The 25,079-nt window shown below is 40.2% G+C and overlaps 1 protein-coding gene across 16 annotated transcripts in view; it reads right to left on the reverse strand.

The window, feature by feature from the left end:
• The window catches only part of SDCCAG8 (SHH signaling and ciliogenesis regulator SDCCAG8), a 242,240-nt gene that overhangs the window by 181,641 nt on the left and 35,520 nt on the right, over positions 1–25,079 (reverse strand). For 12 of the 16 annotated variants that reach the window (XM_078357215.1, XM_035281020.3, XM_002760861.6 and 9 more), the window contains exons 7-9: positions 17,678–17,742; positions 14,026–14,214; positions 5,638–5,776 (exon numbers count right to left, since the gene is read on the reverse strand). The exons of 2 other annotated variants lie outside the window; for them this stretch is intronic. In XM_078357215.1, coding sequence (XP_078213341.1) covers positions 5,638–5,776; positions 14,026–14,214; positions 17,678–17,742 — 393 coding nt within the window. The remainder of the gene's footprint in view (positions 1–5,637; positions 5,777–14,025; positions 14,215–17,677; positions 17,743–25,079) is intronic. 2 more of the 16 variants (XM_078357214.1, XM_035281019.3) reach the window with 1 other exon arrangement.

Consider the following 25,079-nt stretch of genomic DNA (forward strand, 5'->3'; position numbering starts at 1 on the left):
CATGTACCTCTGCATCTAAAATCAAAGCTGAATTGTTTTTTAGATGGAATCTCACTCTGATGCCCAGTCTGGAGAGCAATGGTGCGATCGTGGCTCACTGCAACCTCTGCCTGCCAGGTTCAAGTGATTCTCCTGCCTCAGCCACCTGGGTAGCTGAGACTACAGGCATGCGCCACCACACCCAGTTAATTTTTGTATTTTAGTAGAAACAGGGTTTCACCATGTTGGCCAGGATGGTCTCAATCTCCTGACCTCGTGATCCACCTACCTCAGCCTCCCAAAGTGCCGGAACTACAGGCATGAGCCACGTCCTTGGCCAAACCTGAAACATTTCTTCAAAATAGAAATGTTTCATGAAGGATACAGACAAATAGGCAATAATAATACATGTTGATGAATGCTATAAGTAGTGGTTCTTAACCAGGGGTGAATTTGCCCTCCAGAGGACATTTGGCAATGTCTGGAGACATCTTTGGTTGTCACAGCTTGGGGGAGGAGGGTGTGAGCTGCTGGCATCGAGTAGGCAGAGTCCAGGAATGCTTCTATACATCCTACAATAGGCAGGACAGCATCCAAGACAAAGAGTTACATAGCCCAAAATGTCTGTAGCGCCAAGGTTGAAAACCCTGCTATAAAGGCATATAAGGAGTACATGAAATCTAGACATGAGAGGTCAGAGGTTTCCTAGAGGGAGTACCATGTAAGCTAAGATATGCAAGGCTAGAGAAAATATCCAGGCAGTGGAATGAAGAAGAATGTGCATGGTATGTACCAGGACTCGGAGGCTGGAAAGAGTATAGGGTAATCGTAATCAGTAGGGTTATCACCACTATCGTTATTTATTGAGAAAATATTTTGTGCCAGGGTTTGTATAAGATAACCAATATGCATTGGCCTCATTAACAATCCTCTGAGTCACATATTTCTCCAATTTACAGATGAGGAAACACCGAGGCACAGAGAGGTTAAAATAACCTGTCCAAGGTCACACAGCCAGTGAATGGTGGAGCCGGAAGTTGAATCTTGGTCTGGCTAACGCTAGTAAGCCCATGTTCATTCCCTAAGGTCTCCTGCCTTTGATAACAGCTGAGTGTACTGGGGCATAGGGTGTGAGAGGAGAAAAGCAGCAGCAGCCCTGGAGGACAAAAGGGAGCCACATTCTGACAGACATCATTGGCACGGCAAACAATGTGGAGGTTGTCCCGAAGTCAGTGAAAATTCACTGAAGGATTGTAAACCAGAGTCACGTGATCAACTGTATCTTTAAAAAAGATCGCTTCTGGCCGGGCGCGGTGGCTCATGCCTGTAATCCCAGCACTTTGGGAGGCCGAGGCAGGTGGATCACGAGGTCAAGAGATTGAGACCATCCTGGTCAACACGGTGAAACCCCGTCTCTACTAAAAATACAAAAAATTAGCTGGGCATGGTGGCGCGTGCCTGTAATCCCAGCTACTCAGGAGGCTGAGGCAGGAGAATTGCCTGAACCCAGGAGGCAGAGGTTGCAGTGAGCCGAGATGGCGCCATTGCACTCCAGCCTGGGTAACAAGAGCAAAACTCCGTCTCAAAAAAAAAAAAAAAAGATTGCTTCTGGCTGCAGTGTAGGGAATGTAAGGAAGGAGGGGAGACAAGCTAGGAAGAAATGGAATAGATAAATCCAGCGATCACAGCTTCCATAAGAAAAGTTCTGAGTGAAAGAATTTAAGAAAACATTAGAAACTCAGATCTGTACTTAGTGACTGGTTAAAAGTCAGGGGTGAAGGACAGTGTGAAATCCAGTTTTCCGATCAGAGCGTATTAGTGAATAAAAGTGCCAGCCAGGCTGGGCGGTGGCTCACATCTGTAATTGTAGCACTTTGGGAGGCCGAGGCGGGTGGATCACAAGGTCAGGAGATGGAGACCATCCTGGCCAACATGGTGAAACCCTGTCTCTACTAAAAATACAAAAAAATTAGCTGGGCATGGTGGCATGGGCCTGTAATCCCAGATACTCGGGAGGCTGAGGGAGCAGTATCACTTGAATCTAGGAGGTGGAGATTGCAGTAAGCCAAGATTGCGCCACTGCACCCCAGCCTGGATGACAAAGAGACTCTGTCTCAAAAAAAAAAAAAAAAAAGTGCCATCCTGTAAGCTAGAGAACAAAGAAGGGGCAGCAGATCAGGGAGTGAATATGTGAGTTCAATTTGAGAATGTAAAATTCATATGTAAATGGGAACAAAAGAAAACCAGCCTGGACACAACAGGTAAAATCAAGAGATAAAAAAGAACGCTGAAGAACTAGAGGTGAAACAAAGACATGGAGTAGATTTAACTTTGAGAGGGAGAAAGGAAGAGAAAAGGCTCTAGTCAGAGTGTGGGTTCAGAGTTTGAGATCTTAAGGGCACTTCAGTTTATGTGGGAGTTAGCACAGAAGTAGGGGGAGTATAGTAGAGTTAAGGAAGCTGAAGAGTATTACTGTTGTGTGTATCAACAACATGGAAATTCAAACATTTAAGGATGACGAAAGAGATAGAATGAATAGGAAAAGGATCAGATGTTGAAGAGGAAAAGGATCAGATGTTAAAACTTTTAAAAAGGGGCCAGACAAGGTGGCTCATGCCTGTAATCCCAGCACTTTGGGAGGCCGAGGTGGGTGCATCGCCTGAGGTCAGGAGTTCGAGACCAGCCTGGCCAACGTGGTGAAACCCCTGTCTCTACTAAAAAATACAAAATTAGCCAGGCATGATGGTGCAGGCCTGTAATCCCAGCCCTTTAGGAGGCTGGAGCAGGAGAATCACTTGAACCCGGGAGGCAGAGGTCACAGTGAGCTGAAATTGTGCCACTGCACCCCAGCCTGGGCAACAAGAGTGAAATTCTGTCTCAAAAAAATAAATAAATAAAAATAAAATAAAACAGAAAGGACCAAAGAGCGTCTTCTCAAATTAGAGATTTTATCAATTAGGAAGAAGAAAGACAACACTGATTTCAAAGAGGAGTGTGCTATGGTTTAGATACCTGTCCTCTCCAAATCTCTCATGCTGAAATGTGACTCCCAATGTTGGAGGTGGGGCCTGATGGGAGGTGTTTGGGTCATGAGAGTGAATCCCTTGTGACTGGCTTGGTGCCCTGTTTGTTTTCCTGAGATCCGACTGTTAGAAAGAGCCTGGCACCTCTCCTCCTCTCTCAGTCCTGCTCCCTTGGATGCTTGCTCTCCTCTGCCTCCTGTCAAGGTGAAAGCTTCCTGAGGACTTACCAGAAGCATATGTTGGCACCATGCTTCATAGGCAGCCTGCACAACATGAGCCCAAATAAACCACTTACTTCTCTTTATAAATTACACAGTCTCAGCTATTTTCTTTTTTGTGGGGGGAATGGAGTCTCACTCTGTCTCCCAGGCTGGAGTGCAGTGGTGCAATCTTGGCTAACTGCAACCTCCACCTCCCGGGTTGAAGCAATTCTCCTGCCTCAGTCTCCCTAGTAGCTGGGACTATAAGCACCTGCCACCATGCCCAGCTAATTTTTGTATTTTTTCTAGTACAGACAGGGTTTCACCATATTGGTCAGGCTGGTCTTAAACTCCTGACTTCAGGATCAGCCCACCTCAGCCTCCCAAAATGCTGGGATTACAGGCATGAGCCACCACATCCTGCCTTCAGCGATTTATTTATATCAAGGAAAAATAGATCAACACAGAGTGGTAACCTAATTTCAAAGAGGAATAGCACCTGAAAGTAAGCGCCGTACCCAGCCCTGGAAATGGCAGTGAGGAGTGAAGCACTGCTCTTTCCCCCATTACATCCACATGAGATGAAATGACTGGCAAAAGGGCATTCACTCGCTGGTGGTTTTAAAAGGAATGGTATCGAAGTCCAGCTAGAGCTCAGAACCACTGAAGAAACAGAAGAACAGTTTGAGGAAACAGTATGTTGGGGAGCTTGGTCATAACTGAACCTAAGTCTCAGAAGGCAAGAGGGTCAAGTGGGAAGAGTTATGGATAAAGACAAATGGATATAGCAATGGCTGACAAGAGGCTTAACCCAGAATTGAACAGCCCTAACATTTGTTGAACTTTTATTTTAGGTTCAGGGCACCTGAGAAGGTTTGTTACACAGGTAAGCTGATGTCACGGGGGTTGTTGTATAGATTATTTCAGGTACTAAGCCCAGTACCCAAGAGTTATCCTTCTGCTCCTCTCCCTCCTCCCACTCTCCATCCTCAAGTAGATGCCACTGTCTGTTGTTTCCTTCTTTGTCCTCCTAAGTTCTTAAATTTTAGCTCCCACTTATAAGTAAGAAGATGTAGTATTTGGCTTTCTGTTCCTGCATTAGTTTGCTAAGGATAGTTGCCTCCAGCTCCATGCATGTTTCTGCAAAAGACATGATGTTGCTCGTTTTATGGCTGCATAGTATTCTATGGTGTTTGTGTACCACATTTCTTTATTCGATCTGTCAGTGATGGACATTTAGATTGATTCCATCAATTTAGGTTGATTCCGTCAATTCTATCTTTTAGGTTTGCTATTGTAAAGAATGCTCCAATGAACATTCACATGCGTGTGTCTTCGTGGCTGAATGATTTATATTCCTCTGTGTATATACCCAGTAATGTAGCCCTAATATCTTAATAAAACACTGAGATTAGTACATGGTTTAGATCAGCGCTATACAACAAAACTTTTCATAATGAAAATGTCCTATATCTGCAATGTCCAATTTTAGCTAAATGTGGCCATAAGCACTTGAATTGTATGCTAGCATGTATAGGGAAAATACATGCAACTTTAACGGTTAAGATGCGACCCCAAATATAGTAATGAATCCACAGAAACCCCCTGTTATTCCAAGTGCCTATAACACTGTCTGATCACTAAGTAAAAACTGTTATTCTCATTAAGTATGTTTTAGTTACCTTACAATAAGTCCAGACTCAAAGATGCTACTAAGGCCAGGAGTGGTGGTTCACGCCTATAATCCCAGCACTCTGGAAGGCCAAGGCGGGCAGATCACCTGAGGTCAGGAGTTCGAGACTAGCCTGACCAACATGGTGAAACCCTGTCTCTACTAAAAATACAAAAATCAGCTGGGTGTGATGGCATGTGTCTGTAATCCCATCTACTCGGGAGGCTGAGATAGGAGAATCACTTGAACCTGGGAGGTGGAAGTAGCAGTGAGCCAAGATCATACCATTGCACTCTAGCCTGGCAACAGAGTGAGACTCCATCTCAAAAAAAAAAAAAAAAAAAAAAAAGATGCTACTAAATATGTATATATTATTTCTTTGGTATTTGAATTTTCTCAAAACTTCCCAGTTATTGAGGAAAAACATCTGTCTTTAGTCACATATGAACATATACAAACTAATGCCTGGGTGTTGAGATTTTTGCAGCACTGCAAATTACCAGCAAATGAAAAGATTGAGCATATCGGTCTCTCAAAGTGTCATGCTGTACTACATTCTCTGAACAGTGATATAACAAGAGCATTTGCAGAGGAATAAGAATTCTCCAAATAGCAAATTTGTTTAATTCAGAAGTCAACATTAACAGACTGATAATTCACTTTGTGTGTTTGAAAAACAGTTTAGTTATAGAAGAATAACCAAACAAATACTCAGAAAAAAAAGAAAAGAAAGATGCCTTTATTTGCATCTTCTTAGACTTGCCTTGGTTTTTTCAAAATTGGCTTCCTCAGATATTTGCCAAACTTGTTTCACCTGTTCATAAGCACTTGCTTCCCTTTGCTGCGTTTCTGCCAAGCTGCTCCTTACAGAAACTAGTGCAGACATCAAGTCATCTCTTTCTCTGCAGCACAAAAAGAACATTCAAAACAAGAAATGATCAAACGATCATGTCCTCATAAGTCAGGAAGAAAAAAGCATTAATATGTATTAGAAGAGCCAGCGTAGGTCGGCTGAGCACATACTAAATAAAGCACGCCCCAGAGAAAGACCCTGTGTCCTCACTTGGCGAGTGGCAGGCAGAGCAGCCAGAAAGGCTAAGAGCCTTGGTGGCAGGACTGCCTCTATAGAGGACAATCGTCTATTGTGGAGAGGGCTGCAGGGCAAAGCCCAGGAAGGAGCAAATTAGTTTTTAAAAAGTTGGGGGAGGTGCCGAAAAGAAAAAAATGCCACAAAGTAGGGAAAGTAGGAATTGTATCTCATGGTAGCAGTCAACATTCTGAGGCAGGACTAAGGCTTCGTCCATGCAGCAGATTCTCCTCTCATTTACTTGAACAAATATATGTCCTTTCCTTTTCATCTTTCTCCATAATCCTCTTTCGCCCTTCTCTTTCAATTACATTCTTTCAGTTACTTATGAACACTTGTTGTTCAATGGTTAGTACTGAACCCCTCCAATCCCCTGGTTACGCATATAACATTCACAATTTAACACAGTCTTATCCCACTGGGTTTTATCGTTGCCAAGACCCACCCCTCTTCAGCAATTCTCAGAAGCACTCTATGCTAAGCTAACATAACTGGGGGTAGAAGTGAACCAAATGCCAAAATGCTCTGGCATGGAAAATAGCAAGGATACAATGTCAAAGATTAAATAAGTCCCATATAGAATATTCTAGGATATTTGGAATTTATCTGCTGAATAAAAATATCCAGTAGACCAAAGAGAAAGTGAGGCAGGAAACTTTCAAGACACAGAAAGCAAAATATGCATGCTGGACTGTTACATATGCTATTGCCTGTTTGGTTAAAGAGCTAAAGTTTAAACCACGGTTTCAAATTCAGTTGAAATAAATTCCTGCAGTTTTCTTTCTATTGCCAAGTTCTAAACTATGAGAAAAGGGGTAACTATGATTTAAAAAAAAATTAGCAAGTTTTAAAGAGTCATAGTTTAGAATATTACAAATTCTGCTTGCATTACTTTCGGAATTAACCAATGATTCCATTTAAAACATCTCTTAAAGATAAAAATGAACTATTTGTGGTATTTGGAAAGCAGCCACATTTGAAGAAATATGTAATACTGAACCAAGTTACAATTATTAGCAGTTTCATAAAAGCTCTTTTGTTAAAGAAAAGAATAAATTGCTGCAAATATAAAATTCATGGAAGAAGAAATTTTTCACTTTAGAATTTCCTGATTTGTTTTAAATTGATAAAAATAACTTAATTTTTCTTCCAAGGAAATGAAAAGAAGTAAATTGTTTTGATCAAATGTAATCAAACACAATTACTATGTGAAAAAGTGGAAGAATCAAGGCAAGATTAAATTATCCTAGTTAAGTAAAAAATAAACACCAGCAAAATTGAGTATGCATCTATTTGCATTTCCATAAAAGCTCTATAACATGGCTTCATCAAGGATATGCAATCCACTTAGGACCTATGATTCTAGAAGAAAAGAAAATTCCCTCTTCAGGGACAGCAAGCCAAGATAAGCGTCTTACATTCACCTTTCTTAAATCTCTAGGACCTAATGAAGAGCAAAAATAACTCTTCAATGAGATTCTTATCTGTTCCTGATACCATACAATCACCAAAGCCAAAGTTCCAAACAACAAAGGCTGGGCGCAGTGGTTGATACCTGTAATCCCAGCACTTTGGGAGGCTGGGGTGGGCAAATCACTTGAGGTCAGGAGTTCCAGACCAGCCTGACCAACATGCTGTGAAACCCTGTCTCTACTAAAAATACAACAATTAGCTGCGTGTGGTAATGCACACCTGTGGTCCCAGCTACCTGGGAGGCTGAGGTACAAGAACTGCTTGAACCTGGGAGGTGGAGGTGCAGTGAGCCGAGATCGTGCCACTGCACTCCAGCCTAGGTGGCGAGCGAATGATGAAGAAAGCTCAGTGTTTGTAAGTACACAGACAGACAGATCACAACAGGATAAAAATCTATCAAACTGCTTCTTATGGGAGACTTTTGTTTAATATGCTTTTCTCTTTTCAGAATATCCTGTTGTTAAGAGTAGTGTATGTCACACAGTAGATGCTCAAAAGAATAAACAACAACAAAAGAAATAAATGAATAAAGAGTCTGCTATAGAAGGGTGTCAAAAGAGGTGAAGTAAAGCTCCCTTTCAGTTCTGATATTTTATGATCTAAACTGAAAACATCACGTAACTGTTTTTAAATTAGAAACTAGAGTTCAGTTGCTCTGGTTTGAAAGTGTTTTGGAATACTAACTCACCAAATTTAGACTATGGAAACAGCAAATTATCAGTGATAAAACTCCAATATACAGATGTGTTGTTAAGCCCATCATTCGACAGTGAGACCACAAAACAATTAGACTTGAACTCTGCGTACCCGCTGGGCTCACACACTCCACCTTTCTGTAAGGCAAATGCAAGCATGCTTCAAGGTGGCATTCAGCTCACCTGGGAGCCTGCAGGTAGTCATTCTGGCAATTTGGATTATCCACTTATCCACTCAGGTGTAACTAAATCTTGGTTTTGGTTTTGTTTTGTTTTGACTCAGCCAGTACGTATACCAAATAGCAAGCACCCCCACAAAAAGTTTTTTTACAAAGAGCCCTGGGCTGGCAGTCCCCTGTCCCGACACAAGGCCTTGCTTCCTACACCATTCCTATGCTCATCTGGCTTCATCTAGTTTGATCTTTCACTTTTTAGCCCCACACTTCTCCCTTAGGTCTGACAATGCTACTCAATCTGCCTTTCAGAAATGGCCGATTCCAGCCACCTGGGGTAACTGCCCAGTTAGCTACAGTTCTGCTCTAGATCCCGCAGTCCACAGAGCCAGGCCAGGGCCACACCTGAATGAGGCTCTCACAATGGGAAGCTGTACAGATACACGTGGCATAGCAATGTGAGAGTGAAAGAGCAGTTTTCCAAATTACCACCTTCCATGGCAAAAGCTCTGTGAGTGCTTGGAAACACCATGTGAATGCGCTGATGACTGCAAGCAAAGCCAACACACTGTGTTAACCCTGCAACATTCCAGGATCCAGATGAAAGAGCAGCTGAGCAGAAAGATGACGTAAAGATCATGAGTATTCTGAGGTGAAAAGCACGTACTTACACGCACTAATGAGCATGTAATATTTAAGAAACTTAGTGCAACAATCAGAGCCAAAAGGACTGAGAAAGTCCCTTAATAAACTCAGCCAAGTGTTTAAGCAAAAGAGTTGGTCTAATGCAGATGCATGCGCTTTATCTTGAAATGTGGAAGGCCTAAGAAATGTCTTATAATTTCTAAATTATTCCAGTTGTTATTAATTTTAAGCATTATTAGGCATCACTAATAAGTGTTACCATACTGTTTTCAAAAAGAAAGTCTAGAAGGCTGACTACAACATTTCTTTGTTCCTCATTTCTGGGAAGTTCTGCTGAAGTCTTTTAAAGCCAACTCTGCAGAGCACTGCCAATGATCCGCTCCAAAATCACAAGCTGGACTAAAGCCCCGGAATAGTGCCCTTGGAATCATTTCTCTTTTTTGAAAAGTCCAGTGAAACTTCTCCAAGGTGCTATGAGGTACAGAAAGAAATTTAATATAAAGCAGGTCCATCTTGATTACCATGTTAAAGTATTTTGATCATTAAGCAAGAAAAAGGCGCTACTATTACTCTTACCTCCCTTATGACATAAAGAGGCCCACGTGAAAAGCAAAGGTCAGAAATGATATGAAGACTTCAAATCAACCTAGAAAAGATATCCAATGTCATCGACCGTTGTTAAGCATATTCTCCAAAAAGTCCCTGAGTTGTAACAAACCACCAGAAACATACAGTGGCCTGATCTCCAAGTCATGCCTGATTCCCTCCATGTCAACTATACAAGCCATTTTTTTTAAGACAGAGTTTCACTTTTGTTGCCCAGGCTGGAGTGCAGTGGCATGATCTGGGCTCACTGCAACCTCCACCTCCCTGGTTCCCGTGATTCTCCTGCCTCAGCCTCCCAAGTAGCTGGGATTACAGGCGCACACCACCACGTCCAGCTAATTTTGTATTTTTGGTGGAGACGGGGTTTCGCCATATTGGTCAAGCTGCTCTCAAACTCCTGACCTCAAGTGATCCACCCACCTCAGCCTCACAAAGCGCTGAAATGACAGATGTGAGCCACTGTGCCCGGCCATCAAGCCATGCTTGTGTCATGAATATATATTCAAAATATTACATGCTAAAGGATACAACAAGGGGGCTGAAAGCTGCTGTCACAATACCATGTTTACCAGGAAACTTCTGATTTATCGTATTTAAGGTATCATTTTTGAACATTCCAAGTTAAAGTGATTCAGATAATATAACAGCTTATGGAGGGGTCAGGCTTCTAACTATATATAAAGTTAGAAATCCAAACCTAAAAGGTACTAGATGCACTTCCAATTAGCATAGCACTCAATATTCAGCCTTCTGCAGTAATAAGTTTAAGAAACGAAACACCAGCTTAGGCCAAGAGAATGATATAGAAAAAAAAAATTCATTGACAATAAAAGCAGAAACTGTTCAGAGTTAATAGGTTTAATAACCTTTCTGTTATAAATGTAGAACATGAGACAATGATATGCTGACAAGGCAGAAAAGTGAACTAAGTAGGTTGACATTTACTTTAGGAGGCTAAGAGTTCAAATTTAGGATAGAGACAAAAGAATACATAACTGATCAAGAACCTTAATTTCTGAATGACTGCCAGGCTTAGAAGCAACCTAAACATATAGCTTCCTTTAAAAATATTTTTTTCATAATCTAAAAGGATAATATGAAAGGCAACATAGTAACTTGTTATCTGTTGGTTAGGCTTTTTAAAAAGATTTTTTGTAGAGACAGGGTCTCACTATGTTGCCCAGACTGGTCTCAAACTCCTGGCCTCAAGTGATCCTCCTGTATCAGCCTCCCAAAGTGCTGGGATTACAGGCATGAGCCACTGTTTTGGCTTATTAGTTTTGCTAGACTACCTAGTTTTAAACTCTGACTATTTTTATGTGCAACTTTTAATATGCTTTCTTTCTAAAATTAATTTTTAAACTATATTCTCCTTGTAAAATTAGTTACCAATATTGTTAAAGGCCTATTTGACACCTTTTCAATTTCATTGCCTTCTTCCACCTCTCTAGTGGTAATTACTGTTAAATACACTCTTTCAAATATTTTTTCATGTATATCTATGAACCTAGAAGGAGAAAAATGTAGTATGGTTGTATATGGACTTAAAAAATACAAGAGGTTTCATACTAGATGTATCTTTAGCCATTTTGTTTTGTTTTTCTGGCAACAATATATTTTGGATATGGTCCAACATTAGTACACACAGAACTACCTCAGTTTTTCATACTATGCACAAAATTTCATAGTTTATCTAAACCATGTTTAGTTACTCTCCTTTGAATGACATTTAGGTTGCTCACATCTTTATAAACAATGCTGCATTCTAATGCTTTTATAGTCTGAATTATATCTGAACTTTGAAACTGCCATGAATTTATTTTTTGTAAGGTATAGTTCTGTTCTTTTTTTTTCTTTTTCAAATATAAACAGGCAAATTTTTAACTTCACTGAACCTCAATTTCCCTAACTATAAAATGGGGGTAATAATCTTCCTCATGAATGTTTTATTAAGATTTAAAAAAATTATGTTCTTAAATTGCCTAGCACAGTCCTTGACATATAATAAATGTTGGCTGGGCGTGGTGGCTCGTGCCTGTAATCCTAGCACTTTGGGAGGCTGAGGTGAGTGGATCACCTTAGGTCAGGAGTTCGAGACCAGCCTGGCCAATATGGTGAAACCCCATCTTAAAACAAAATAAAATTAAAAATGTTCACTACCTGTGTTAGTTGTATCTGAAAACTATGTTCACTACCTGTGTTAGTCTGTATTTGTTTATTTATTTATTTAGAGATAGTGTCTTGCTCTGTTGTCCAGGCTGGAGTGCAATGGTGCGATCTTGGCTTACTGCAACTTCTCCCTCCCTGTTTCAAGCAATTCTCTGCCTCAGCCTCCTGGGTAGCTGGGATTACAGATGCCCACCACCACACATAGGTAATTTTTGTATTTTTAATAGAGACGGGGTTTCACCATCTTGGCCAGTCTGGTCTTGAACTCCTGACTACCTTGGCCTCCCAAAGTTCTAGGATTACAGGTGTGAGCCACTGCACCTGGCCTTAATATATATTTAATAGTTATACTGAATATATATGAATAAATTAACAACATATTTAATAATTAAAATACGTAACAAAAACAGAACCAAGCAGTATAGATCATAAAAACTACCAGTCAGTCCACACTGGAAAGTCTATGTTCATATAACAATCAGTAGGTTAGGTAGATATGGTGGCTTATGCCTATAATCCCAATACTTTGGGAGGCTGAAGTGGGAGGATCACTTGAGGCCAGGAGTTCAAGACCAGCCTGGGCAACACAGTGAGACACCTATCTCTACCAAAAAAATTTTTAGCTAGCTGGGTGTAGTGGCACATGCCTACAGTTACTCAGGAGGCCGAGGCAGGAGGATCACTTGAGCCCAGAACTTCAAAGTTGCAGTGAGCTATGATTGTGCCAATACATTCCAGCCTTGGCAACCGAGTGAGACTCCAACTCAAAACAACAGCAACAAACTACTCCCCGTGCCCCCCTGGCCCCCTGCTACCAACAGTGTAGGTTAGCCATGTGTGGACACCACAGCTACAAGACATATTGATCATGCTTGGGAGAATGGAAGGTACAGAATGGTGTTCATATTTATTGAGCATTTGCTATATGTCAGGAAGTGTTTTAAGCACTACATAAGTTTTCTCTAGTGACCCCTCATGTTAACTCTATGGGTTTTAAACTACTCATATCACTAGTTTAAAAATGAGAAAACTGAAGCACAAAAAGGTTAAGTAACTTCTGCAAGATTCCATGGCAAGTTAGCAGTAGAACCAGAGTGAACCCAAGCAGTCAGCTTCAAAAGCAGTTCTCCTTGTCACAGGCTAACCTGCCTCAGTAAAATCCCCAAAAGATCTTAAATCTCAAGAAGCAGATATTATTACTCCAAACAACAGAAGACTCCAGGATCAGAGAAGAAAAGTCATTTGTTGAAGGTCAGGAATGGAGAAAAACTGGTGTGACCTTAATGACCACAGTCATGTCACTCCTCCACACCATTTCCAACTGGAGGACCTCTGACTGTGGAGCAGTAAATGCCAAAATGCCTTGTCACATGAGCAGCAAACATTACTGGGTGCCTACTACCAGCCAGCCAATCCTTTAGGACCAAGGGCTACAGAAATAAACAAAACACCATTGCTGCCTCCAGGTGTACACGACATATTATAAAATCACAGAAGAAAGGAACCTATGGCAGTCAAGGACAAAATGGGGTAGGGCTGGTGAGAGACTTCTAAAAGGAAGTGATTTGGGGTTATTTAAGTTAGCAGAGCAGACAGAGAGAGGTGAGCACAGGGAAAAGTAGGGGGCGTGGAAGGACGTACACTATAAACTACCACAGGATTCTACGTTACATAATAATTCTCAATTTCCACTGAATAAAATTTTCACAGGAAAAGGCTTCCTCTGGAATAGTGAAAACAGAACAAAATAGATGTACACAGAGAATTGCTTCACTTCAGCCTAGATGGAAATGCTGACAACACAAAAGCTCATCTGTAATGTGTTCTTAGTTAACCCTCAAATAGCAATACTGGGTCCTTATAATATTCCTTACAACAGACACATGATGAAGACATGGTAATAACTCATTCTACCTGAAGTACAGCAGAAAAATCCAAGATATGGCAAAACCAAAGAATTTCTATTACACCTACTTTTGTTAAGAATAGTATTGACTTATAATTATAGAGTTACAGAACTGGACAGAATTGTAAAGACAGTCTAGTTCAATTATCTCACTTGAAGATGGACTGAACCCAAGAGGTACTATTATTTCTTCAAAGTGACATGGTTTCCCATAGTTGGCAGAACCTACCCATTTGTCTTCAAGGGAGTTCCAAAGAAGGAACCTTTTAAAATCCATTCTATTTGAAGATAAGCAATAATCACATGTGACTTAGCATGAGGTGAAAAGAACACAATGCCCCTTTAAAGACATAATTTTCCATATGGCCAAAGACTCTGTGCTTAGAAGCATACTTACTTAATCAGTCTTTCAATGGTCTGCATGTGAACATTACTATGGGTTTGGGAAAGAACAGCTTCATGCTGAGCACATTTCAAACAAAGACCCCCAACACGGTTAGAAGTATTAGCAGCCAGAAGAAACTCTTTATGCTTTAGTTGCTCTTTAAGATCTTCACAAGTTTTCTGATATTCAGCTAAGTCTTTCCTAAAAAGAGGGGGGGGGGAATTCCAGAAAATGAGCAGGTAAAATGACATGATTTTAAAATGAATTATCACAATGTTAACTACTACTGTCATTTATGGGCGTTCACCTTCTGCTGTCGTTTACACACAGTGTCTTATTCCTACCACAATCCTGAAATTTGGTGGGGTGATCCTAATTGACACGTTGAATATGATGAGACTTGAATATATTGAATAACTAGCTCAGGTTCTTGTACGATTTTGATATAGATTAGAGTCTGCCTGATACTGGCTCTCTTGTCACAGGGTCCCATCTCCATTAATGTTATATTAACCACAAAACAAAAATAAAACTCCAAACCTAAATCCCAACAGTTTTTCTTAATAAAGGGGTGGGCTAATATAACAGCACAACATACTTGGGGTGAGGAAAATTCCCTATTTCAAGTATTAACCTCTTAAAGTTTTTAGAGTACCTTAAAAGTTCACATAAAAAAACATGGATTTTCTGCTGGGTGTGGTGGCTCACGCCTGTAATTCCAGCACTTTGGGAGGCCAGGGCGGGTAGAACACAATATCAGAAGTTCAAGACCAACCTGGTCAAGATGGCGAAACTCCGTCTCTACTAAAAACACAAAAAAATTAGGTGGGCATGGTGGGGGATGCCTGTAATCTCAGCTACTCAGGAGGGTGAGGCAGAGAATTGCATGAACCCGGGAGGCAGAGGTTACAGTGAGCTGAGATTGCCCCACTGCACTCCAGCCTGGGTGATAGAGCAAGACTCTGTCTCAACACCACCACCACCGCCACCACCACCACCACCACCACCACCATGAATTTTTATCCATCACTAGCTTATTACTGCCCATTTTTCTTCAGAAAGAAAACATTACAAATTATGTAATAACAAAATTCTACAAAGAGCTGTTTCAAAACAAAGTGAGCTACAGAAGGAAGTTACATAGAACCTGCCAGCCATAAGACTTCACAGGTAGTAGCTACTAGCTGGAAACATGCGGGCTGCCAAAGAAAGGGCTGTGGAATGGTGGGTGTGGGGAGGGGTGAGTGTGAGTGCGGGTGTGATGCTTGTTCATTTTTACTGTATCAGCTCACGTCAAGATGAAGTTTTTCTCCAAGGTGACTTCCTAAGGATTAAATAACTGATACATGGGTTGTATTTCCTACCTTATCCCAGTGAAGCTGTGGTAAAGATAGCTTGGCAACTGAGCTTCCTTGCCTAGATGTCTCTTTTGTGTTCTCTCTCTCTCTCTCTCTCTCCATATATATATATATATATATATATATATTTTTTTTTTTTTTTTTTTTGAGACAGAGTCTTGCTGTCACCCAGGATGCAGTGCAGTGGTGTCATCTCAGCTCACTGCAACCTCTGCCTCTGGTTCAAGTGATTCTCCTGCCTCAGCCTCCCAAGTGGCTGGGACTACAGGCGTGCACCACCATGTCCAGCTAGTTTTTGTATTTTTAGTAGAGACGGGGTTCACCACGTTGACAAGTATGGTCTCGATCTCTTGACCTCATGATCTGCCTGCCTTGGCCTCCCCAAGTGCTATGATTACAGGTGTGAGCCACTGCACCCAGCCTATATATTTTTTTAAAAAAATAACTTTTTAGCGGAAACAGGAGACTACTGAAGGCAGGTACTTGATCTCCATCTCAGCCCACTCCCTGTTGTCGTTGTCAGCATCTCTGTGCTCAGGGGCTATGGCCATCTTAACTGGCTCCCTGTCACACATGAGAAGCCAACAGCCTGGCTGTCAGACAACTGTTGAGATTTTGGGGGCTTTCAAGCAACCCAGGAAAGGCAGAAAAGACCCACAGGCAATCTAAGCATTAAAAAAAAAAGCTAATTTAATGGCATTCCAAAGTTGAGGGGGAAACAAGGAGCTGCTTCTACCCTATCCCCAAAATAATAACAAACTTGAGAAGTTTTCTTTTTCAGTATCATGTAGAGAATGTCTGACTTTCAAAACCTTTATAGAAAGAACTTGGAATGCACATTCTGAAGTCAAAGGGTCCCCATTACTAATTTCGGTCAGCTCCAAACTCAAAACACTCAAGTAGATTTGGTTGCTAGAAATGGCAAAAGAGAAAGTTAAAAAGAAGACTGACTGTATTTCTTTAAGAAATGCCTCTTTAAATAATCTTAAATTATAGTAAAAGAAAATGAAGAAACGGATAAAAAGAACAGAGTCTACTTCATTGCAAGTTGGTATTTAATATAATTAAAGATGAAATATCTGGGCTCTGAATGAGACAAAAATAAGTCCCATTCCCGTAAGTACAGTGATCTAGAAATACACTACTGTGAAGTGTATTTCTGAAGAATCAAGTCATAAAAAAAATAAAGTAGGACAAAAAGCATGAAAGCAAAAATTAGAGTTTTAAAATGTAACATTTCTTTATGAAAAAGTAAAAATCTCTAGAGAAATCCTAAAACTAATCAGGGTCATCTATGAAAAACAGAAAAATATTAAAAAAATAAATCAGCATATACAGTGAAAGCTATGAGCTCTGGCTTTTATTATTATTATTATTACTATTAATATTATTGAGATGGAGTTTCCCTCTGTCATCCAGCCTGGAGTGCAGTGGAGTGATCTTGGCTCACTGCAACCTCCCTCTCCTGGGTTCAGGCAATTCTGCCTTAGCCTCCAACAAAAATATTAATTCCTGCTGTCTTTTTCTACTCATTATGCATAAATCACTAATGATTAATCTGTACTATATAGGTCTTACTGGGATCTCTAATCAATAGATTCTATAAAAACTACATGAAGATTCATCATATATACTCAAATTCATACAAATACTCAAACTATTATATTATTGTTGTAATTTTAAAATTAGATGAGGCTGGGTGCAGTGGCTCATGCCTGTAATCCCAGCACTTTGGGAGGCCAAGGCAGGCAGATTATGAAGTCAAAAGATCGAGACCATCCTGGCCAACGTGGTGACACCCTGTCTCTACTAAAATACAAAAAATTAGCTGGGCATTGTGGCACGCACCTGTAGTCCCAGCTATTTAGGAGGCTGAGGCAGGGGAATCACTTTAACCCAGGAGGTGGAGGTTGCAGTAAGCCAAGTTTGCACCACTGCACTCCAGCCTAGTGACAGAGCAAGACTCAGACTAAAAAAAAAATACTTATAATCTGAAAACTGCAGTGCTTTATTTCATAGTTATTTTGCTTTAGTATCATAATTTCTATAAGAGCAGTTAGTGATTCTTATTTCTATGAGAAAACACAAATATTTTATAACTGATGAAGAAATAGGACTGCGATTTGGAAAAGAACTCAAATTTTAGGCCCTTTTATCCTTTAATAATCTGAGGAAATTTTTTATATTTTACATAACATGTCATCAAATAAGTCTGATAATGACTAAAAGTAGTTCAGCAAACACTGAAATATATTTTAAGGTCATTATGCTTTTGGTGTGACTATAAATGGACGATTTCACTTTACCTCAAAAACTTCAACTGGGATTCCAGAGTTTCATACTTTTCTTCATAGGTAAGTTTTAGTTTCTCCTATAGAAAAAACAAATAAATGAAAGTACATTTTTCTCCATCTCCTGTGTTTTGTAAAGTAAACCTTCATTATTAATATTAAACTCAATTTTTTTCTTTTTACCCAATTGGGAGAAATATGTCATCTTAGAAAATATTTTCCCTAGTCCTCTCCAGAATTTTGTATTGGGTGAATGCCTACAAAGAACTGTCGAGTCATAAAACGGTGACTACTAACATATTTTCCTTTTCTTTCAAAATTGCACACTTCAGGTCTTATTCCTAAAAGTGTGACTCTGGGAAAAAACAGTTGTAACCCATAAGGTCTATTAGGGCAAAGATCAAATCTTGTTAGAATCCTCCACTGTGGCTGTTGCATATTTGGCATACAATAAATATGTGCTGGATGAAAAATCAAAAGTAAAGTTTTAAATCACATGATGACAGACTAACTGTTACAAGCCTCTGTTGTTATCCAGTTATTCTTTCATTCAACAAATATTTATTGTTTATCTAAGATGAAGGTGGTTTGAACCACAAGAAACTTATAAAATATTCTAGAAAGGAATAGGAAAATGAAGAGTTTCAATTACAGTTAACCCTTGAATAACATGGAGGTTAGAGGCATTCACCCATGTAAGTTGGAAATCCATGTATTACTTTTCTTTTTGTTTTAGACAGAGTCTTGCTCTGTCGCCAAGGCTGGAGTGAGTGCAATGGCGACAGACTGAGACTCACTGCATCTCTTGGCTCACTGTGACCTCTGCCTCCTGGGTTCAAGCTATTTTTGTGTCTCGGCCACCTGAGTAGCTGGGTTTTAGACATGTGCTATCACGCCTGGGTAATTTTTGTATTTTTAGTAAGATGGGGTTTCACTGTGTTGTCTAGGCTGGCCTGGAACTCCTGAGCTCAAGTGATCTGCCCACCTCAGACTCCCAAAGTGCTGGGGTTACAGGCATGAGCCACCATGCCCGGCCCCATGTATAACTTTTAACTCCTCCAAAACTTAATTACTAATAGCCTACTGTTGAGTAGAAGACTTACCAATAATATACTCAATTAACAAACACATATTTTGTATGCTGTATTATATACTGTATTATTACAATAAAGTAATCTAAAGAAAAATAATGTTATTAGGAAAATCATAAGAAAAAGAAAATTGTATTTTCTACTCATCAAGTGGAAGTGGATCATCATAAAGGTCTTCACCTTACCATCTTCACACTAAGTAGGCTGAGTTGGGGAGGAAGGGGAGGGGCTGTCTTGTCTTCCCAGGGATGGCAGAGGCAGAAGAGATGGACAAGTTGAGAGGGAAGGCAGGGGAGGCAAACTTGGTCAGCTTTATGGAAACAAGTGGTAATTTCTCTCTTACTTTTTTTATGCTCTTTCTTGTCTCTAAAAATGTTTCTATACAGTATCAATCCTTCTTCCATTTGCTTTAGTTTCAATGCCTATATATAGAAGGGTCCATGTCATAAAAGAAGTCAAAAGCAGTCTTGAATAATCAGAACCCTCTGTCAGATTATCTCATGTCAAACTGTTTTCTGACACTGCTTCTGTGCTTCCTCATTTTCTGGCACTGGTTCAGAAGCACTCATCTCCATCAAGTCATCTTCTGTTACTTCCTTTGTGTGGTGTCTATTAGTTCTTGAATTTCTCCAAGATTCGTATCTTAAAACCTTTCACTCCCAACCTTTTCCACCACATCCACAGTATTTTTCATGATTTCCTTGACTGACTGTTGTAAATCTCGTAAGGTCATGCACAACATCTGGACAAAGTCTTCTCCAGTAGGAATTCTTGTTATGGGTTTGATGACTTTCATGGCTTTTTCTATAACAATGATGGCATTTTCAATGGTGCAATCCTCTCAGACTTTCATGATGTTCTCGCTATTGGGGTTCTCTTCCAGTGCGCTGAAAATCTTTTTCATAGAGTACTCGTGTAATGAGCCTTAAAGGTCCTTATGACTGCATGCATCTCGAGGCTGAATCAGAGACATTGCGTTTGCAGGCAAGGAGACCACATTGATGCCTTCGGTGCTGAACTCATGGGGTTCTGGATGGCCAGAGCCATTGTGCAGTGTCTTACTGGCAAGGTACTTCCTAACTTCAGGGACAAAGTACCCATGGAACCGTCTAGAAAAAGGGTTCTCATTGTCCAGGCCTTCTTGTTGTACAACCAAAAGACTACTAGTTGGTGTTTGTCATTTCCTGCCAGTCTCGTGAGTTGGCAGCTTTATAGATAAGGGCAGTCCTGATTACATTTGCACAAAACAGTAGTTAGCATATCCCCTTCTGCATCAAACCCTGGTGCTCACTTCTCTTCCTTAATAATAAATGTCCTTTGTGGCACTTCTTCCCCCCGAAAAGAGAGAACTTACATCTACATTAAAAACCTATTCAGGCAGATATCCTTTCTTCTAAATAATTTTCTCCCCTCCTCTTTTTGCTTTTTTTGAGATGGAGTCTCACTCTGTCACCCAAGCTGGAATGCATCAGCGCGATCTTGGCTCACTGTAACCTCTGCCTCCCAGGTTCAAGCTATTCTCATGCCTCAGCCTCCAGAGTAGCCAGAATTACCGGCACGCAACACCATGCCCAACTAATTTTGTATTTTCAGTAGGGATGGGGTTTCTCCATGTTGGTTAGGCTGGTCTTGAACTCCTGACCTCAGGTGATCCACCTATCTCAGCCTCCCAAAGTCCTGGGATTACAAGTGAGAACCACCACACCCAGCCTCTCCTAAATAATTTTCTTAATGGCATCTTGGAACTTGTCTACTGCCTCTTGGTCGATAGAAGCTGCTTCTCTTGTTATCTTGACATTTTTAAAGCCAAATCTCTTTCTAAAATTACCAAACCACCCTTTGCTGGCATTAAATTCTCCAGCTTTAGATCCTTCATTTTCCTTTTAAGTTGTCATAAGATGACTTTTTATTTTCTCAAATTATATTAGAGTCTACAGGTATGCTTTTCTTATAGAAATCCTGTACCCACATAAAACCTGCATTTTCCATGACAGATAAAAAGATATTGTGCAAAAAGTACTAAGTTTTTGTACATGCTGGCACAGCTGCAGTGATGGCTTTATAAATTTCCTTTTCTTTTTGTACAATGGTCCTTATACTGGATTAATTTATCTTGAGATGGGGCAACCACAGCTGCAGGCTTCAATCTATGGTACACATCAAGCAATACAATTTTTTCGTACAATGTCATGACTTGGCTTCTGGGAGCACTTCCAGCATCTCTAGTGGCACTGTGCGTGGACCTCATGGTGGTACTCAAGGTTTACAGTATTGCACTAAACATGATGAAACCTACACGAGAACCACCAAGAGATCACTTTTTCCTGTGATATGCAATTTACTTGGGAGACAAACTGCTTACGCAGAGATGACCAGTGTCACATGATGTTTTAAGCAGATACCTGAAACACTTGAACTCATCACAAAAGCAATAGGAGGTGGCTCTGAAACTATGATAGTAGTACAGTATGCACTAAAGTTAACTTTATGCTGTTATAATTTAATACTGCATCTTTATGTTTTCTTGCGTTCCTCCTGAGAATGACTCCATGTACAGTCTGTAAGTGACTGTGTACACAGGTTTTGATACATTTTAACTTTTTTATAATAGATTGGTACATATTTTATGTTAGCAGATGATAAAATGGACTGTTATCTATATATATTTTATTCATTAATGACATACCTCTTTCTTAATTTTTTCATATTTCTAGGCTACATGTTTTATCTGCAAGTTTTTTCAAATTGTCACAAATCTCAAAAAAATTTCCAATATATTTCTTGAAAAAAATACACATACAACTGAACCCACATAATACAAACCCATATTATTAGAGTCAACTATACATAAATTGCTCAAGTGAAGTATACGGAAATTGAAAAATTTAGAGAGGCAGTAACTCCTAATTCAGCCAAAGAGAAGTAAAGAAGGTCTCACAGATGCTCAAGAGAATTTGGAGAAATTGGAACACTTTTACACTGTTGGTGGGAGTGTAAATTAGTTCAACCATTGTGGAAGACAGTGTGGCAATTCCTCAAGGACCTAGAAATAGAAATTCCATTTGACCCAGCAATCCCATTACTGGGTATATAACCAAAGGATTATATATCGTTCTATTATAAAGACATATGCACACGTATGTTCATTGCGGCACTGTTTACAATAGCAAAGACCTGGAACCAACCCAAATGCCCATCGATGACAGACTGGACAGGGAAAATGTGGCATATGTTCACCACGGAATACTATGCAGCCATAAAAAAACGATGAGTTCCTGTCCTTTGTAGGAACATGGATGAATCTGGAAACCATCATTCTCAGCAAACTGATGTAAAAACAGAAAACCAAACACCACATGTTCTTGCTCATAGGCGGGTGACAATGAGAACACATGGGCACAGGCAGGGAAATATCACACACTGGGGTCTTTTGGGGGATGGGGGGCTAGGGGAGTAACACCGGGGGGCAGGGAGGTTGGGGAGAGATAACATGGGAGAAATGCCTGATGTAGGTGATGGGGGAATGAAGACAGCAAACCACCACGGCATGTGTGTGCCTATGCAACAATCCTGCATGATCTGCACATGTATCCCAGAACTATATATATATATGGGTTGTAAATGGAATTCGTGGTTTAAAAAAAACAAAAAAGAAGGTCTCACAGAGAAAATGTTAAGATTTGAAGGATAATTTCCAGCAGAGCAAAACGCACAGAGGCTGAAGAAATCATGCTGTATGTTTGGACAGTAAGTAGATCAGTATCACTAGAATGTAAAATGCGAGGTAGAGGGGTGGCTGGAAGTGGGCAAAATAGGTAAAGGTGGGCCACAAGAGAATGAAAACATCAAGACTTTCATTTGGTACACATGACTCCTGTAGTTTCCCTCTATTCCCTGTAGAACAAACACTGGATGGCCACTGAAAACTTTTAACAGAATTGAGTCTTAAAACATAACTGAAGTGTGAAGAAAGGGAAACCAGTAAGGAAGTAACAAGTGCATAGGTAAGAGATAAGTGTATGAGCACAATCAATCCCGCAGTAGGAATTTAAAAAAAAAAAGAATTTAGTATAGAGATATTTAGAGAAATACTAACAGAATCTTATGACTAAATAGATAACAAGGGAGAAAAACACACTAAGAATAATCCTGGGTTTCTGGAGTGAGTAATCAAGTGAATACTGGTACTAAAGTCTTTTTCAGACCAACAAAAGGAAGTACAAGGGAATCATAAAAATACTCAATTAATTCACGGCTGGGCATGGTGGCTCACACCTGTAATCCCCGCACTTTGGGAGGCCGAGGCAGGCAGATCACAAGGTCGGGAGTTTAAGCCCAGACTGGCCAACATGGTGAAACCCTGTCTCTACTAAAAATACAAAAATAAGCCAGGTGTGATGGCACGTGCCTGTAGTCCCAGCTACTCAGGAGGCGGAGGCAGGAGAACTCCTTGAACCTGGGAGGCAGAGGTTGCAGTGAGCCAAGACTGTGCCATTGCACTCCAGCCTGCGCAACAGAGTGAGGCTCTGTCAAAAAGCAAAAACAAAAAACAAACAAACAAAAACTCAGTAAATTCAAAGAAGGCAGAAAAAGAGGTAAAGGGGAACAAATAAGAGATGGGTAAAAAAGGAGCCAAATAGCAAGATGGTGTATTTAAACTCAGTTGTATAAATAATCACAATGAATGTCAGTGGTCTAGACATCCAAATTAAAAAGCAAATATTGTCAGATTGAATAAAAAGCAAAATCCAACTATATGCTTTCTACAAAAACCCTCTTTCTTTTCTCTCTCTCTTCCCTCTCCTCTCTCCTCTCTCCTCTCTTTCCTCTCTCCTCTCTCTCTCTCTTCCTTTCTTTTTGAGTCAGAGTCTTGCTCTGTCACCCAGGCTGGAGTGCAATGGCATGATCTCAGCTCACTGCAACCTCCACCTCCCGGGTTCAAGCGATTCTTCTGCCTCAGCCTCCCAAGTAGCTGGGACTAAAAGTGCCTGCTACCACACATGGCTGATTTTTGTATTTTAGGTAGAGACAGGGTTTCACCATGTTGGTCAGGCTGGTCTTGAACTCCTGACCTTGTGATCTGCCTGCCTCGGCCTCCCTAAGTGCTGGGATTACAGGCATGAGCCATTGCACCTGGCAAAAACCCACTTTAAATATAAAGGTACAAATAGGTTAAAATAAAAGGAGAGAAAAGATATATCATGCTAACACTAACCAAAAGAAAGTGACATTCAGTCAAAATATAAAAATCATGTGCTTTTCTCTATACTAGCAATGAGTACTTTGAAAATTAAAATTTGAAAATATGTGTCATTTATGATAGCAAAAAAATAAAAAGTTAGGAATAATTCTAAGGAAAGATGTATGAAACCTTTACTCAGAAGACTATGAAAGGTTATTGACAAAAATTAAAGATGACTCAAATAAGTGGAGTGATATGCAGTTTACAAGGATTAGATAATATCACAAAATGTTGATTCTCAAATGACCTATAATTTATAATTTAAAGCCATCTCAATCAAAATCCCAAAATGACTTTTGGAACTTCACAATTCTGAATTGTATTTGGAAATGCTAAAGGCCAAAGGATAAAGAACAATGTCAGAAGACTTGGTCTACCAGATTTCAGGCTATAACAATCAAGACAGTATAGTATTAGCACAATGAACTACAACACAGTCCAGTTACAGACCCAAATATATGTAGACAACTTATCTATGAGAAGGATACTAACATGAAGGCAAAGAACTATCTTTCCAAGAAATGGTACTTGGATGTATAGATAAACACAAAGGAAAAGAACAAACTATGACCCAATATACAAAAATAAATTCCAAGTAGGTTGTAGATCCAAATGCAAAAAGTGAAACTATAGGCCAGGCAAGGTTACTTGTGCCTGTAATCCCAGCACTCTGGGAGGCCAAGACAGGGGGACCACTTGAGGTCAGGAGTTCAAGACTAGTCTGGCCAACATGGTGAAACCTCATCTCTAATAAGAATACAAAATTAGCCAGGTGTAGTGGTGCATGCCTGCAATCCCAGCTACATGGGAGGCTGAGGCAGGAGAATCACTTGAACCTGGAGGCAGAGGTTGCAATGAGCTGAGATCACGCCACTGCACTCCAGCCTGGGCTAAAAGAGTGAAACTCCATCTCAAACAAAAAAAAAAAAAAAAAAAAAAAAAAAAGGGCCAGGTGTAGTGGTTCATGCCTGTAATCCCAGCACTTTGGGAGACCAAGGTGGGCAGATTGCCTAAGGTCAGGAGTTTGAGACCAGTCTGGCCAACATGGTGAAACCCCCGTCTCTATTAAAAATATAAACAAATT

The sequence above is a fragment of the Callithrix jacchus genome, chromosome 19 (genome assembly GCF_049354715.1).
Source record: "Callithrix jacchus isolate 240 chromosome 19, calJac240_pri, whole genome shotgun sequence".
Taxonomy (NCBI): domain Eukaryota; kingdom Metazoa; phylum Chordata; class Mammalia; order Primates; family Cebidae; genus Callithrix; species Callithrix jacchus.